This window comes from Oryx dammah, unplaced genomic scaffold (assembly GCF_014754425.2).
Source record: "Oryx dammah isolate SB20612 unplaced genomic scaffold, SCBI_Odam_1.1 HiC_scaffold_23, whole genome shotgun sequence".
NCBI classification, from domain to species: Eukaryota; Metazoa; Chordata; class Mammalia; order Artiodactyla; family Bovidae; genus Oryx; species Oryx dammah.
In genome coordinates, this window is record NW_024070207.1 from 25,283,547 (window position 1) to 25,299,605 (window position 16,059).

Genomic DNA, 16,059 nt, shown 5'->3' on the forward strand with positions numbered 1-16,059 from the left:
TTTCAGTTTTCAGTTTGCACCTGAATGTCTACACCAGTGTCAGCTTTCTGTTATTTCCTGCTGAAACAGATATTGTCCATCCCCTCCCCAATCTGGTCAAAAAATAAAAGAGGAAGGAGAGGGGCAGGGAGGGAGCACAGAAACAAGGAAGGATGGATGGAAGGGAGGAAGGAACGAAAAAGAAAAAAAGAAGAAAAAATATTGGTTATAGGTTTATACCAGGAGGGGCTTCTGCTTGCAATGAGGGAGACCCAGGTTCGATCCCTAGGTCAGGAAGATCCCCTGGAGAAAGGAATGGCTACCCACTCCAGTATCTTGCCTGAAGAATCCCATGGACAGAGGAACCTGGCGGGCTACAGTCCATGAGATCGCAAAGAGTAGGACGTGACTGAGCGACTAATACTAACTTACATCAGAAACTCTGAAACATGATTGCTACCATTTACTAAGCCCCGGCAATAGACTAGACACTTTAGACATGCCATCTCATGTAATTTTCACAGCAAGTCTGTGGCACAGTATTATTCACTTCTATTTTATACATTCTCAGGGAGCTTAAGGAACTCCCCAAAGTAGTGAATGAAAGGTACATGATATAAACCCAGACCTGCCCAGCTGCAATGCTCTGTGAGCTTTCCCCGTCACTCTGCAGTCTCCATGCAATTAACCAAAGCACAACCCAGAGGGGTTGTGAAAAAAACAGCAAACAGTGCGTTTCCTCTGCCAACAAATGGGGAACCAACTTGAGTAGTCACTGCCTTAAGGTAGTTGTTCATGATGTAGACATCATTGGTGGAGCTCGACAGCCTTGGTGATTTATAAACATACCAGGGACTCACTCGCCGATCAGCATGTCTCCTTGAGCGCTTTAAAATTCATGCTTAATCAATTTCACCCCTAGGTTTAGGTGTATGGTTGGTCATTTTATTTTAAAATCAATGGTCTATTTTCAAATAGTTTTAGGTTTATAGAAAAGTTGCAAAAATATTACAGAAAGTTCCTATATACCTTGCATTCAGTTTCCCCTATTTTTTTAAACATTTTTTATTCCAGCGACTTCCTTGGCAGTCCAGTGGTTAAGACTCCATGCTTCCACTGCCAGGGGTTCAGGTTTGATCTCTGGACCGGGAACTAAGATTTTGCATGCTGTACAGCGTGACCAAAAATTACACAAAAAATTTTTATTACAACCACAATAACGAATAGATAACAACAGAAAAAGTTACCTCTACCCTTTGCTGTTTGGAACCCACCCAAATAAGTGACTCAGAGAACTCTCAGAAAGAGGTGCCAGGGTGTGTGTAAGGCAGCTACAAAGGCTCCCACAGAACAAGCAGCTCCAGATAAGAACCTGGGACTCGTCCCTGAGTGTCTGGAGAGAGGAAACATTAGACTCTAGCTTGAACTCCTTGCAACCCAAACCAAAGAATTTGGTCTCAGGTCAAAAAGGTATGTCTTTTTCAAATCCCACAGCTCAGAGATTTATCTGATGTTTCAGGATTATCCCTGGTGTCCTTGACATGTCTCAGTATTCCTGAAGCCTCTGAAAATACCCACAGAAAAGAGCAAACTGAAACAATGTGGGTGGTGGTAACACAGCTAGATTCACGCTGTGAAAACTCACCGAGGTGCACACTTAGGGAAAGGGCACTTTTCTGTGTATATGTTGTATTTCAAGAGAATTTTTTAAATGGCCTGTAATTCCAGCATTGATAGTAGTGGGAGTTTTGGTGTTTTGTTAAGAGGAGAGAGTTGTTAACTTTGAAACTTTCTCTTTTTCTTTGCTTCTTCTAGAAAATGCCTCTGGCCTGTCTTGTGCCGTTGGTGTTGGCTTTTTTGGTGCGTTTTTTCTATCATTTCTCTCACTCAAAGATAGGCATCTTTGTCTTTATGGAACATTTCTAAAACATCTGTAGTATCAACTCTGCTGGACTCTAAATTATTCAAATTGGTCCAGAGAACACAGTTCCATTTAGGATCAGGGTGAGACACGAGTCCTGTCCTGCTGCTTCTAGGCAGCTGCAGGTGGCCTCGTCAGTGACCAGAATTCAAGGGCAGGCGTCGGGCCCGCAGTGTGGTGACAAGGTACACCAACAGAGGGTGAGTGCTGGGAAGTTCTCACCTTTCCCTACTAGTTATGCCTGAGCTTCCATGATGTGCCTGAGTCTCCAATTTTTCCCCTAGCACCTTAAACCCCAGTTGCCTGGCTACCATGCATGCACGTGCACACACACCACTGGCCTCTTTGTGAACCTGGGTGAGGCCTTCCCGACTCCCCAGGCAAGTCATTCGTCCTTCACTCCTTGTAAACACACGTCAAGGCACACATTTTGTACTGCTCTTGCTCCTGTATGTATCCCTTTCCTCATTTATTCAACAAATTTATTGAGTGCCTGCTTTCCTCACTCAACAAATGTATCTATTGGGCAGCTGTTATGCCAGATGCTGGTACATAAAAGCAATCAGCAATGAGCAAGACTGACCTATCCTTGTAGAGCTCAGTCAAGTGAGGGAGACAGACATCAATTAACTAACCACATATAGACCTTTACAGTTACAATCAGGACGGAAACTCCAGGGGTGATTTAAGAGGTGCTAAGCAGCAGGCCCTGACTAGATTGAGGGCAGAGGGGCAGTGAGGGAAGGTCACCGCTTGAAGGTGCAAAGTAGCTTGAGACCTGAAGGATGAATGGGAGTTCACCAGGTGAAGGGGGAGAACGTTCCAAGTCAAAGGAGTAACAGTGGGAAGGCTGAGGTTGGGTGGAGCTGTGCTTTGAGAGACTGGAGCCCGGTGCGGCTGGATCCAACTTTGAGTGAAGAGAAGGTGGGAGCCACCCCTACTCCTTTGGGGCCATGTTAAGAGTGAGATTTTTCCCAAGAGTAATGTGAAGGGTTAGAGGGGGGAGTGGTGAGCCCAGCACATCTGTCTCAAGAAGCTGACTCTGGCTAGTTGCAGTGCTATTAAACCATGATTTTGCAACTTCAGCATTATTGACATCTTCAGCCAGATAATTCTTTGTTGTGGGCTTCCCAGCTGGTCAAGTGGTAAAGAGTGCGCCTGCCAATGTAGGAGACGCAGTTCGACCCCTGGGTGGGGAAGATCCCCTGGAGAAGGAAATGGCAATCCACTCCAGTCCAGTACTCTTGCCTGGAAAATTCCACGGACTAAGGAGCCTGGCAAGCTACAGTCCATGGGGTCCAGAGTCAGACACGACTGAGTGCACATGAACACATACGCATACACACACACACGTCTCTGTTGTAGAGGACTGTCCTATGGATGTAAGGATGTTTAGCAACATGTGTGTGTGCTAAGTCACCTCAGTCGTGTCCGACTCTGCAGAATCCTTGGCTAAACATCCTCTAGCTGCCACTGGCACCTCCCCTCCCCCCATTTTTTGCAACCAAATATGTCTCCAGACAGTGCCAAACGTCCCCTGGTGGGGAAAGTTGCTCCCAATGAAGGATCAATTCATTTTCTGAGGGTTTGCCACCTTCCCTTCCTGCATTCCTAGGTGGGCATATGTGACATGCACAGGCATAGACTCACGGCATGCTCTCGATTGCAATACCCAGCAGGTCATACTTGCCTCTGGCTCCTCAAATACTCAACATTTTACATAAGCATGGGCTTCATGTTTGCTTCTCTGGGCTAAAATACCCTCAGGGAAGTGTAAATGGTTAATATTTCACCCTGCTCTTTCCAAGAAAAATCAATTCCCTGTTCAACCTGGTTCTCATTGACATTCCTGTTTGAGAGCAGTCACCTGCCATGATAAGTTACTCAAACTGTTAGTGGCTGTTAGCGGGAATGAGGATTGTGTAACTTTTTTTTCTTTAACCCTGGTCACCACAATGAAAACGTTGTCCTAACCACTGGACTGCCAGGGAATTTGCTTTTTAAAAAAAAGAAATTGTTTGAGAACTGTTTCACTTTTTTTCATCTGTAAAATGGGAGGATTATCTGGTAGAACTGATCCTTTACAGACATTATCATTCAATCCTTAAAGCGCAAGTTGCTCAGTCATATCCGACTCTTTGCGACCCCATGGACTTTACAGTCCATGGAATTCTCCAGGCCAGAGTACTGGTGTGGGTAGCCCTTCCCCTCTACAGGGGATTTTCCCAACCCAAGTCTCCTGAATTGCAGGCAGATTCTTTATCAGCTGAGCCACAAAGGAAGCCCGAGTACTGGAGTGGGTAGCCTATCCCTTCTCCAGTGGATCTCTGGTTCAGGAACAGAGCTGGGATTCAACTAGAGGCAAGTGTAAGGCCCAGGATTTTAGCTCTTAAGTCACCCTATTCCTTTCTTTCCAAGTCCTCAAGGGATTACTCTACTTCAAATGCAAACCCTGGAAATAGGAAACGGCTATCTAAAGGCTGATATTGAGCATCAGTTCCACACCAGCTCCACCTGATCCCCCCATGCCAACCTGCCCCTTTCCACCATCTTCAGTCCCTGTGTCTATTTTTGCTTTATCCAGGCTTCCCAGGTGACTCAGCGGTAAAGAAGGTGAAGTCGCTCAGTCGTGCCTGACTCTTTGCAACCCCGTGGACTGTAGCCTATCAGGCTTCTCCATCCATGGGATTCTCCAGGCAAGAATACTGGAGTGGGTTACCATTTCCTTCTCAGGGGATCTTCCCAACCCAGGGATCAGACCCGGGTCTCTCGCATTGGAGGCAGACGCTTTAACCTCTGAGCCACCAGGGAAGCTAAAGCAGGAGACACAGGTTTGATCTCTGCCACTGCAGTATTTTTGCCTGGGAAATCCCATGGAGAGAAGCCTCGTGGGCTACAGTTCATGGGGTCCCAAGAGTTAGGCTGAGTGACTGACCACGAGTACAGCCCATACCAAAACTTTTAGTTCTGCTCACTCCCCTGTATTCTCTTTCCCTAGTCATTGAATCAACTGCTTCTGGGCATTGTTTACTTCATCCTCAAAGCCCTTTGAGGGAGGTCCCGTCGGCCCCATGTTGCAGATGACACTGAGGCTCACAGCTGATGCCCCAACAGAACTGGAATGCAGACTCTGTAGTCCTGTTCCTCCAGACTGCCAACTCTTGGCCAGACCGCTGCTGCCTGCTTCTTAGGTCACCATGGGGTTGACTGTCTTTCAAAAGCTGATCTTACACTGTACCTCTTAAAGATAAATGTGGTCTCAAAGCTCCTATTCCTCCCTTGAGGAAGTAAGGGATCTAGTCCATGGAGCAAACAAATACTGGGAGCCTGGCACTGCAGTCCATGGGGTCGCAGAATCCAGAATGACTCATCGACTAAACAAGGTGGGGTGTGGAGCCACTGGATCCAGGACCTGTCCAACCCCAGGCTCAAAAGAAACAAACCCCTTTTACGAGGCCAACCAACCCACCCAAAATGTCTACCATTTTCTCTTTCAATTTTAACCCTCCTTTTTAAGGTCTGTAGAGAAAGCTCCCTCTGCCATGTGACCTTAGCTTTTTCGTAAATTCCCTGGGCTCAAGAATTCCCACCTACTCTGAATGGTAAGGCTGAGGTATCCCTAGGACTCCAAAGTGAAAGTGAAGTAGCTCAGTTGCAACCCCGTGGACTGTAGCCTACCAGACTCCTCCCTTCATGGGATTCTCCAGGCAAGAATACTGGAATGGGTTGCCATTTCCTTCTCCAGGGATCTTCTCAACCCAGGTCTCCTGCATTGCAGGGAGATGCTTTAACCTCTGAGCCACCAGAGAAGCCCAAATGGTCAGTAATTTCCATCACATGATGGTCAATTGTTATCAAGTCCCTCTGCTTGCTGTTCACACAGTGGCAGCTGTCTTTGAATATAAAGCAAAGATTGATGCACTAAGAGGAAATATTTAAAATCTGGGATTGGTAAACTAGAAAATGTGCTTCCAAGATCTGTTGGTAGCGCCCACGTTCCTAGGCTGGTTATTTGGCAGCCACCCTACAACTTCTGGTGAGCACAGTGATCCTTGTGGTCATGTGCCTCCTAGTGTGGTTGACAAGTCAGGGACCCCTTGGCTGTGTATGGCCACTACCCCCACTTGCTGCACTGACAGCTCCTGTCACTTGCTTTCTTGGCTTGCTCCAGCACAGGACGTGTACAAACTGGGTAGGCAGATAACCCCGAACAGGATCCCCCTTGCCCTGCTGCAGTTCCAACCTAACTCCACAGGTCACTAGGGCATTTTAGCTCCCTCCAGTGATTAAAAGAATCTGCCTGCCAATGCAGGAGATTTGATCCTTTGGTGGGGAAGATCCCCCGGAGTGGGAAATGGCAACCCTGTCTATTAATCTTGCCTGCAAAATCCCATAGACAGAGGCACCTGCAGTCCAAAGTCAGACACGACTGAGTAATTGAGCATGCATCTTTCCCAGACATTAGCTATGGCCTGTGTATTGGCCTATTACTAGCCTAACATACATTTGTCTATCCATCCATTGGTTAATCCCAAGTACTTAGGAATAATGCCTGGTAGGTAAACTTGAATTTATTAAATGTCAAAAATACTTGATTTTTTCAACCATTTAAAAATGCATAACTTTAGTACACAGACTATACAAAAACAGGCGGGAGACCACTTTGCCAAACCCTGGTTCACATCATAGAACAGCATATAAATATGCTTTTTATGGGACTTTCCTGGCAGCCAAGTGGGTTCAACCCCTGGTAGGGTAACTAAGATCCTACATGTCTTATGGCAAGCATCCCTCCCCCCACAGTTTATTTTTAAAAAGTGCTGCCTTCAGGTACAAGGATGACACATATGTGTACTTCCTATTACAGTAGGTGTAAGAGCTGCTAGTTATAGGGAACAATAAGACAACAAAATTTTTAAAAGCCAGTTCCTAATTTACTAGCTGTACTTCTAAGTACTCGGTAGCTAGAGAACATTTCTATCATTGGACAGCCCCGTGTCCTGACAGGAGTATTTATTCAGTATGTCATCACAAACCATATAATACAACAGTTCCAATGTTTCATATTTATTACTGAGTCTCAGACTGATAGTTAGGAAATAAGAAACATCAGGAGCCAAGCATTACAGTAGTGATGTTCTGTGATTTGGCTGCTTAAAAAAGTGGTCTTAACATGTGTACCACACATGTTAAGACCACTTCTTATAGACCCAGCTTGCTTCTTATAGACCCAGCTTGGTTCTTCTCCAATGTCTTCTCTTGGAGTTGTACCTACACAGAAGGAAATACCAAGTTACAAAGGCAGTCTGACCTCAAATTAGTTGCTCTTACTCACCATGAACTTTGCCTTAAAAGTACCATAAAAAAAATCTTTGAAAGCAAAGGGTTCCATTTTCCCTTCTTTAGCAAGTTTGGAGTTCTTTTTGGAGAGTAAAAAATGATTTGCTAGATGTGTTAAGAACTAGTCAAATCAATTTTTTACCTCTCAAAATGACTCCAGGCTAAGGAAAACACACTCGTTCTTTACTGGGAGTAAGTAGTAGAGAAGCTCACTTACTTTTGATTCAACAGACCTGGAGCAGACCCAGACGGAGATATATAACCCCAACTACTAAACTAGATCAAACCAGTCATTCTACATAATGGCTTACATGTACATAAAAGCTCTTGCATAATGTTAATACATTAATATCCTCAGTCACTTCAAAGGCCATCAACTGTTTGTATCAATCTGTCATGATTTTACCCCCATAAATGGCAAAATCAAAAAATGATCAACACAGATTTTCTTTCAGCAGGATAATGTCAGTACTTCCACAAAAGAAAGCACTGTAATTGCAACCTGCTTTCACTGCATTTTAAAAGTTAGACCACAAAGCAAAAGACCAGCATCTGATAATTGCAGGTACCCTCTAATGAGCTATGCACTGAGCTTTACATACATTTCTTTCATTTCTCACAACTACAAAGGCAGGTCCTACCATCACGGATGGGATACAATAAACCAAAGGTTGCAATTAATTGGCCTATAAAGCTACAGTGGGTTGCGATTTCCACATGTCTAACTGGCTAAATGAACTAAGGAAATGGGCCTTCATTTTAGCCCTGACAATTCACATCTCAATCTTGGTCTTCACACCAGCAAACTAACCCCACTTCTATTTGCCATACAACCAAATCAGACTTCTACAGTAGCTTCACAATCTTGCACTCCTGAGCTTCAGTGTTTATCTTGGCAAGGACTCACTTGCTAGGCCCAACCTACAGAGTCAGCTTAAAAATGCTCTGAAAATACTTTGGTTGAAAGGCATTCAGGAGAGTCTTAGATCCAGCTTTGTCTAGAGTTAACCTAAATGACCTCAGAGGTCCTTTGGAGAAATTCTAGTAATGTCTTTCTCCTAAAACCATCAGCTCAATTCTGCGGGGGAAAGCAAGTCTTTCAATCTTCAGAAAAAATAAACAAGTTTCTGGTCTTCCCACTGGGATGTGTAATGAGAGAGCCACCTGATGTTCTGGCTCAGAGGGAAAGCAACCAGGAAATAAAAAGAATTTCAGAATGGTGGCACAAGATTAATTAATTAAACTGCATATAACTTTCAACTGTGCACCCAAAGTAATCCTAAATTTAACAAAACACATGGGTGGGGGAGTGTGTCCTTACCTGATTTTATTGCCAGTTTTCATTCGAATCCATTGAGGAATGGGACGATTCTGCTTTTGTTTCTTGGCCAGGAATCGCTTGATCCTGAAAGTCTTGTGAGAAGACTGGGAAGGAAATGCAATCAATTTAACAGCAATACCAGAACTTATTCAAAAGTTGGGAACTCTCTAAATCCAACAAATACTCAAATGCTTAACATATGCCCAAAACCTTCTCAATGCTAAACCCATCACTGCCCCTTGCTTTGTTCCTCACTTCCCCCAGAGGCAGATACAAGGCTAGGGTGTGATCCAGTCTTCCCGGCTGTCACCCTAGGACTGAGAGGACCACAATCACTGAAGACTGGGACTAGAGCACATGGTTTCCACGAACAACTTGCAAGTCAACCAGCTTCAGTGCACTGTTTTGTACACCAGGGTACTGGGAATCCCCTGGCAGGCCAGTGGTTAGGGAATCTGTTTACACTGCAGGGGGCCAGCTTCGATCCCCAGTCGGGAACTAAGATTCCTGCAAGCCATGCGGTGCATTCAAAAAAGAGGAAAAAAACACCTTACACAAAGTCCTTGACATTTGGCAGACCTGTTCCAGCTCACCGACCATCTTGGTATTAAATCTAACTCTACTTAAAATGTCACTTTCCCAAGTTCCCGCTGTTTTTTGGCTTTCATAAAGAACTTGGGTCATCTAGTTAGTCGCTCAGTCGTGTCCGACTCTTTGCGACCTCATGGACTGCAGCCCACCAGGCTCCTCTGTCCATGAGATTTTCCAGGCAAGGATACTGGAGTGGGTTGCCATTTCCTTCTCCATGGGTCATCTAATCCAAACCCAAACACCTCCCTCCCCGGTGTGCAGTAGAGTCCAGAGAAATGGCCTGAGTGCTAGTTTAAAGTCTGACCGATGTGGCCCAACACACCCTTGCATAACAGGCATTATTACAAAGGAAAAGACTACACTCCTCTCTCCCAGCTCATAGCAGCAACTGTAAATTTCTGTTAATAAAACCGTATAACACCAGATACCGATCCTCTCTCCACATCTAAAAGCATATACACAGTTAAAATTTTTCAGGGTACTATCACAGGAAAAACCCAGTTTTTCCCACAGGAAAAATCCGCACGCAGCTAGCATTTTACGAAGAACGCCTGAATGACACAAAGATTCACACTACATCACCCCTTGTCCCTCAAGTTTAAACGGGGTAACGTTCAAGTTCCCGAACAAAGGGCTAAAAAATCCTATAATCTCATCAAGTGGAAGGATTCTGGCCCCCAAGTTAATAAGTCTTCGAAAACCAGCAGTCCACATTCCCTTTTCGATGACCGAAACATCCCGCGTGTCACTGACATCATCCCGAAGTCGGGCCAGTTTCTGGGATGTCCACTCGACTTCTTGCCCCAGAAACACAGTTCGCTTTGGGAAAAACGGGAATCCCCGCCCGCCTGAGTGGCGGCCTGCAACAGAGAGCGCCCTCTCGGACCTTGCGGGGCCGGCACAGCCCGCCCTTCCCTAGGTGCTAGCTCGCTCGCTTCCCGCCAGGCCCTCGGGCTGGAGCCGAGGCCAAACTCCCATCTCCTCTGGAAAAGGCCTTAAAAAGGATCCCGCACCTCGACGCAGCCCGCGGCGCCGGGGAGCTAGCAGAGATCTCAGGTCTCAGAAAGCCACCTCAGAACCGATGGTAACGGATGGACTTACCATGGTGGGGAGAGAACTCAACCGCACATAGGATGGCGGAGAAGAGAAAAGAGAAGGAAGTGAGCGGAAGGACGTGTTTAGAAGGCGCCGCTGGGGGCGGGGCTTGGGGAGGTCACACTGTGCGCCAACCAACGCCCCCTGGCGGTCCCTCTCTGCCCACGCTCCCGTTAGACCGTGGGAAACAGCGCTTGTTCGTGTGAAATGGAATTTGGTTTGCTTCAGTTCCGTAACTGGGTTCCTCTGGAGCCTGTTAGTGTGCCAGGGGCACCTTGTGTCATAGGTGAGGCAGACGATCCATGATAAATGCCAAGGCAGAAACCCTTCCGAAGGCGGGAGGGGCAAGGGGGCGGGGCTATCGCCAAAGAGGGCGGGGGAGACGTCATGTTCCAGCGCAAAGGACTTCGGTCCTCGGCTAGGGAAGGAGCACCCGAAGGGGCGGGGGCGGGGGCGGGGGCGGAGGCGGGGAACGCCCAACGAGGGAGGGCCAGTGGGATTTGCACCCACACCTGCTTCGCTGCGGGGTTACCCTGGTGGTTAAGTGGCAAAGAACACGCCTGCCAGTACAGGAGATGAGGGTTGGATCCCTGCGTGGGGAAGAGCCCTTGGAGAAGGAAATGACAAACCACTCCAGTATTCTTGCCTGGAAAATCCCATGGACAGAGGAGCCTGGCAGACTGCAGTCCCTGGGGTTGCACGGAGTCGTGTTAGCGACTAAACAACAGTTCTTTCTTGGCAGTCGCTTCTTTTTCTTCTCCACATTAAAAAAAAAAGACCTCTCTATCTTTTCAATCACTTCAAGCATTTTTACAGTAATAGATTTAGGTAAGGATTTTTAACGGCAGAAGTTTAGTTACTTTAATCCCACTTAGTGTTTAGGTTCAGACCCTCATCCAACCTTAGATTTGATTCAAGTGAGACCTCAGGCTTCTTACCTTGGATTTTTATTATTTATTTAAGAGCCAGTATTTTATTTTTGGTGGCCAGAAGGAGCAACAGATAAGCCTTTAATAGATGAATTTTCATTGTCATCATCATCACCATAGCTACCATTTCCTCAGGTTTAGAGTGTGACTGACACTGCTAAGAGCTTATATAAATCATTCTTTTAATTCTTACAGTTTCATAGGGCACTTGTTCTGCCTGGTTTTCCTTCTACCTTGCATGTCACCCTTTCTGAGTTTCTTTTGCTGATTCTTCCTTATCTCACTTCCTTATCTCTCTCTCTCTCTCTTTTTTTAAACATTGTAGAGCCCTGAGGTTCAGATTTGGACTTCTTCTCTTTCCTATATACACTCTCTCCTTTGGTGACCTCACCCAATATCATGGCTTTAAATACTCTCTTGGACTTCTTCCTTGGAAGTCCAGTGGTAAAGACTCTGTGCTTCCAATGCAGGGCGCATGGGTTCGATCCCGGGTCGGGGAACTGGGATTCCCCATGCTGCACAGTGCGGCCAAAAAATAAAAAGGAGTTGATGGTTTCTGGTAGATCGTGGAGAGGAAGGCAGGAATGAGAGACATTAAAGATGCAGAGAAACCCAAGTTTAATAGTGTGGGGGTCTCAGCGGACACAGTGGGCAGGCTGAAGAGCATCAGGAAAGAAATTTACCTTGAAAAGGACAACAGTCGTTTCCCAAGTTAGGAGGGAAAAAAGATGGATGAAGAGAGAATTTGTTTTTGTAAATTTAATTTTGTTTTTTAATCATGTAAATATTTTCCATGGTTCCTCTTACATTCTATATGGCCCTGCATTTCCTCTCCTAGATGTTTCTCCAACAGAAAGGTGAACAGATATGCATCAAGAAGTATGTACTGGGACTTTCCTGGTGGTCCAGTGGTTAAGACTCTGTGCTCCCAATGCAGGGGGCACAGGTTCCATCCCTGGTCAGGGAACTAAGGTTCCACGTGTCATCAGGTGTGGCTTTAAAAAGTAAATATATATATATATATATATATATATTAATTTGAAAAAAGGCATGTACTAAATTGTTTATAGCAAAATTATTTCTAACAACCCCAAACAGGAAACTGTTTATCTTCAACTGAACATGTAAAGTGTGGTATATTTACCAAGGGCTATTGTACAGCAGCAGTTTTCAAAGTGTGATCCGGGGAACTCTGGGAGATCCTCAAGACCCCTTTCAAAGGGCCTGCAGGATCAAAGTATTTTTATAATAAAACAAAGAAGTCATCTGCTTCTTTTACTCTTGTCCTCTCACAGGTGTACCGTGGGGTTTCAGAGACTCGGTTCGGTTCAGTTCAGTTCAGTTGATAGAAATAATCCACACAAAGGCCCTTTGTGAAAGTGTTAGTCGCTCAGTCATGTCTGATTCTTTGCGACCACGTGGACTCTAGCCCACCAGCCTCCTCTGTCCATGGAATTCTCCAGGCAAGAATACTGGAGTGGGTTGCCATTTCCTTCTCCAAGGGATCTTCCCAACCCAGGGATCAAACCTGGGTCTCCTGAGTTGGCAGGCGGATTCTTTACCATCTGAGTCACCAGGGAGGCCCTAAAGGCCCTTTGGAGTCCTTAATTTTTTTTCTGGTTTTATTACTGGTAGTTTATTGCACATGTTTTTCTGCATCAAAAATGTATCTGCTAAAAGGAGAAACGGGTGTGTCTGAATTCAGATTTTCCTCAGAGCTCTAAATCCACTCATCTAATTTTAAAGTAAATACTTTTTACACAAGACAATCCAAACTGATGCAAAATATTTATTCTGAGTTAGTTATTTTATGCAGTAGTTTTCCCCCTCAACAGACTTGTGATAACCACATCTTTTAAATCTGTAAATAATGTTATCAAAATAATCTTAATCTTTGAAGTCTCACAAAAGTTTATATTTTACAATCCACCCTGATATCAAGGCTGCAAGAATAACACAATATTTCCTATATCTAAATATTTTACAGCTGTACTCAGAAAGGGAAGAAAACCACATATGCTTGGTTAAGGGCTAATGTGACCCGAGCAGCCAGAAATAAAATATCCAAATTATTAGCATTAATTTAATACAATTATAACTTCAGTAGTCACTTTGATTGACAGTGATTGCTTGAGCAATGGGGTGAGTGCCCCAAGGGTTGGTAGTAGAAGCTGTTGCTGCAAACCAGTGTCTCCTCCTCACTCAGGACTGCCAGCTCCCACCTGTGCATTGCCCCATATATGCTTTGTGTATGTGTATGTCTGTTTTTAAAGTTCTTCCCACCACACAAAGTTCTCTCTATTAAGCAGATAACAGGGAAGAACGACAAGAAAAGCTGAACAAGCCAATTGCTCACTCTCTCTTTGGGATATGATTATTTCCCTTGTGCGTGAAGTACTCAACAATAACATAGGAAAAGGAAAAGAACGATTTCTTCTGTGTAATCCCTAAACACACAAGCTGAGTTTACTGGGTCAGATTTAACCGTGAGCATTTATATGCCTACTTTCAGGCATTGTCATCAGATGTCTCACTGCTACTTGTCTCCTTGGCCGAGTCCTCAAACTCTGCTCTGCAAATGCTTGTCTTAGGAGAGAATAGGCTGGAACTTCGACTCTGCAAGAAGCCATTCTTTCCAAAGCCATTTCTTCTCAGCTGCTCTGTCTTCAGGTGGAACTCTCTGAGCTCATCCTCTGTGAAGGGAAGGCAATTCTCATCATTTTCAGGATGCTCCTGCCATCCCATTGCTTTCAGTAACCTGTGCTCTGCTTCCAAAGAGTGAGAGGGGGCCTTCCCTTCCTCTTGTACAGGGAGAGCGAGACCATTCTGAGGACAGCCTTCCTCTCATTTTCCTTTGGTTCAGGTGTGCTGTTGTTCTCCAAATCTTCCAACTTCTCACCCTCTCTGCTCTCTAAGAAGTCCCCGTTCCGGTCATCCTTCAGAGTCTTCAGGAACTCTCTCTTCCTGTCAGCAGTTCTGTGGGTCAACTTGGTCAGACGAGAGGCGCTGATCTCAATCAGAGGAGTGGTGCTGGTGGGGCTCTCTTTGGGAGAGGCTAAAACTACACCACCAGCCAGTACTTCTGGTTTGATAACAGAGATTGGACTGGTAAAAACAGACTCTCAGCTAGAGGAAAGGGATCCTGATTTGTGTTCCATTCTGTTAGCTTTCCATGCACTGGCCTTGGATGGAGGTGGTACAGGCTTAGGAACCAGGTTCTTATAGACACTTGGAACCATGGTTGACGATTTGTTTCCATTTGCATGGTGAGATCCTGCTGAGGTGAATGCAGCAGAGAAGGCAGCAGCAGGATCCTCTCTGGAAAGTTTTTTGATGCCTAGCATTTTGGAGGGCTGTTTGGCACTAGGTGGGTTTTCCCACACTCCAGAAGGGGTCCCAATAGGTCTGCATGGCTGATTCTGTTTGCCAGCTTCTGGATTCAAAGAAGGAAAGTCTTCCTCTTCAAACTGCAACTTTTCCACCTTCTTTCTTCTCTTCCCTAATATCTGCAGGTGGCTTTTCCTGAAAGGCACAGCCTTTCTGGGAGTGGAAGCTGCCATTCCAATGGCAGTGGTTTCCTGTGCCACCCCTACTATGCTGGCTCATGCCATCACGACCTCATGAAGAGCCATGCCAACCAGATAGGTTCCCTATGATTCCAGCATATGCTCCCTTAGAGACACCAGAGTCCGCAGAATCCTGGCGGAACAGGGAGGGCTGGTGCCAAGAACCTCCTGTCGTTCAAAGAGATCCATTGTTGAAAAAGCCATCAGAGGAATTATGTCTCCAATGGCTTACTCCAAATCTGCCATTTCCTTGGGGTAGGTGCTCTCCGTGTTTTTCAAAAGTCACTGTAGGTGACTTAGCTGACTGTGGTGTTGAGAAATTTAGCCAAGCAGGAACAAAGTCATGCTGCACCATTTAGGTCCAGTGTCTCTTTTCAACAAGGTGAGGCATCCAAGCTCATGACCAGGATCCCAGAGTATAACCTCTGTGGTCCTGCTTCCTGAACTTCTTGAGTTGCCAGCTGGATTTTCATGAGGTTCTCTTGTTAAAAGGGTACTTAATTAGGCTGGCCAGCAGAATGCCTTACGATGAAGCACAAAGAAGCCAGGCTCTTTGTGGATCAATCTCTCAGTCCTCTCAATTGCTCGTCTTAAACTATCTAGTTCCTGACATGTTTCCCAAAGAGGAAGGGGAAAGGGGAAAGGGAAGGGGAACATAAAAAGTTTTTGTTACATTTAAAAAAGGGGGGGAAGGGGAAAGAGCTATATCAATGTTCACCTCATTCAACTTCCTTGAGTGATGGCACTATGATGTTGCTTAAATAGATAATACATGGACATTTGCACAGTAAATGCAGATACTGTTCACAACAAGGTCATAGCTTAAAAAGGCAGAATGACTTCTGTTTGGTCAAATAATGTCATTGAAGTGATAGACCAAAAATAAAACATTGAAGAGCTATAAAAGATTTTCTGAGTAGTCAACTCTAGTAGCAAAACATCTACATTACAAAGCCCTTAATTTACAAATCTCATTATTCTTACACAGCTGTAAAAATAGTCTGCAGGTATGAGTTTATATGTCCTATCCTTAAAAATCTAAGGACATAAGAAACCTTGTTAAAAATAAAAACGATAGGAACTTGATACGCTTTTCCCTCCAAGAATAGCAGCTTTCTAGGCAAATTTCTTGGTATAAAGCTCCCAAATGTTTTTTCTATTTCTTTGGTCCTCACTATTTATAAATCTACAGCAAAATTAAAACAAGTAGAAAGGCAGGGTTTAAGAATAGTCATGGAGAAAGTTCCAAAGTGAGGTTTTCTTCTCTTCACTTTTCTGTACTTCACTCATTCTGCCCGTTCCCGAAGACTAAATTGA

At 45.0% G+C, this 16,059-nt stretch overlaps 1 protein-coding gene, 1 non-coding gene and 1 pseudogene across 2 annotated transcripts; all 3 read right to left on the reverse strand.

Moving 5' to 3' along the window:
• Nucleotides 1-6,946: 6,946 nt before the first annotated feature.
• RPL39 (ribosomal protein L39) lies at nt 6,947-13,406 on the reverse strand. Its single transcript, XM_040266617.1, has 4 exons — nt 13,399-13,406; nt 10,254-10,665; nt 8,562-8,665; nt 6,947-7,171 (listed from the first exon to the last, which is right to left on the reverse strand). The coding sequence occupies exons 1-4, from the start codon at nt 13,404-13,406 to the stop codon at nt 7,123-7,125; spliced, it is 573 nt and encodes a 190-aa protein (XP_040122551.1). The 3' UTR covers nt 6,947-7,122.
• Nucleotides 7,616-7,749, reverse strand: LOC120882690. The gene has a single exon (XR_005725551.1). It is a non-coding gene; the product is annotated as a small nucleolar RNA SNORA69 (small nucleolar RNA).
• A 278-nt stretch (nt 13,407-13,684) lies between the features above and the next one.
• LOC120881452 lies at nt 13,685-15,525 on the reverse strand (annotated as a pseudogene).
• Nucleotides 15,526-16,059: the final 534 nt, after the last annotated feature.

Coding starts and splice junctions, on each gene's coding strand:
- RPL39 (XM_040266617.1), bottom strand. Junction 8,666..10,253: donor TGAGTTCTCTCCCCACCATG/GTAAGTCCATCC, acceptor TTTCCTTCCCAG/TCTTCTCACAAGACTTTCAG. Junction 7,172..8,561: donor AAAACTGGCAATAAAATCAG/GTAAGGACACAC, acceptor CCTTCTGTGTAG/GTACAACTCCAAGAGAAGAC.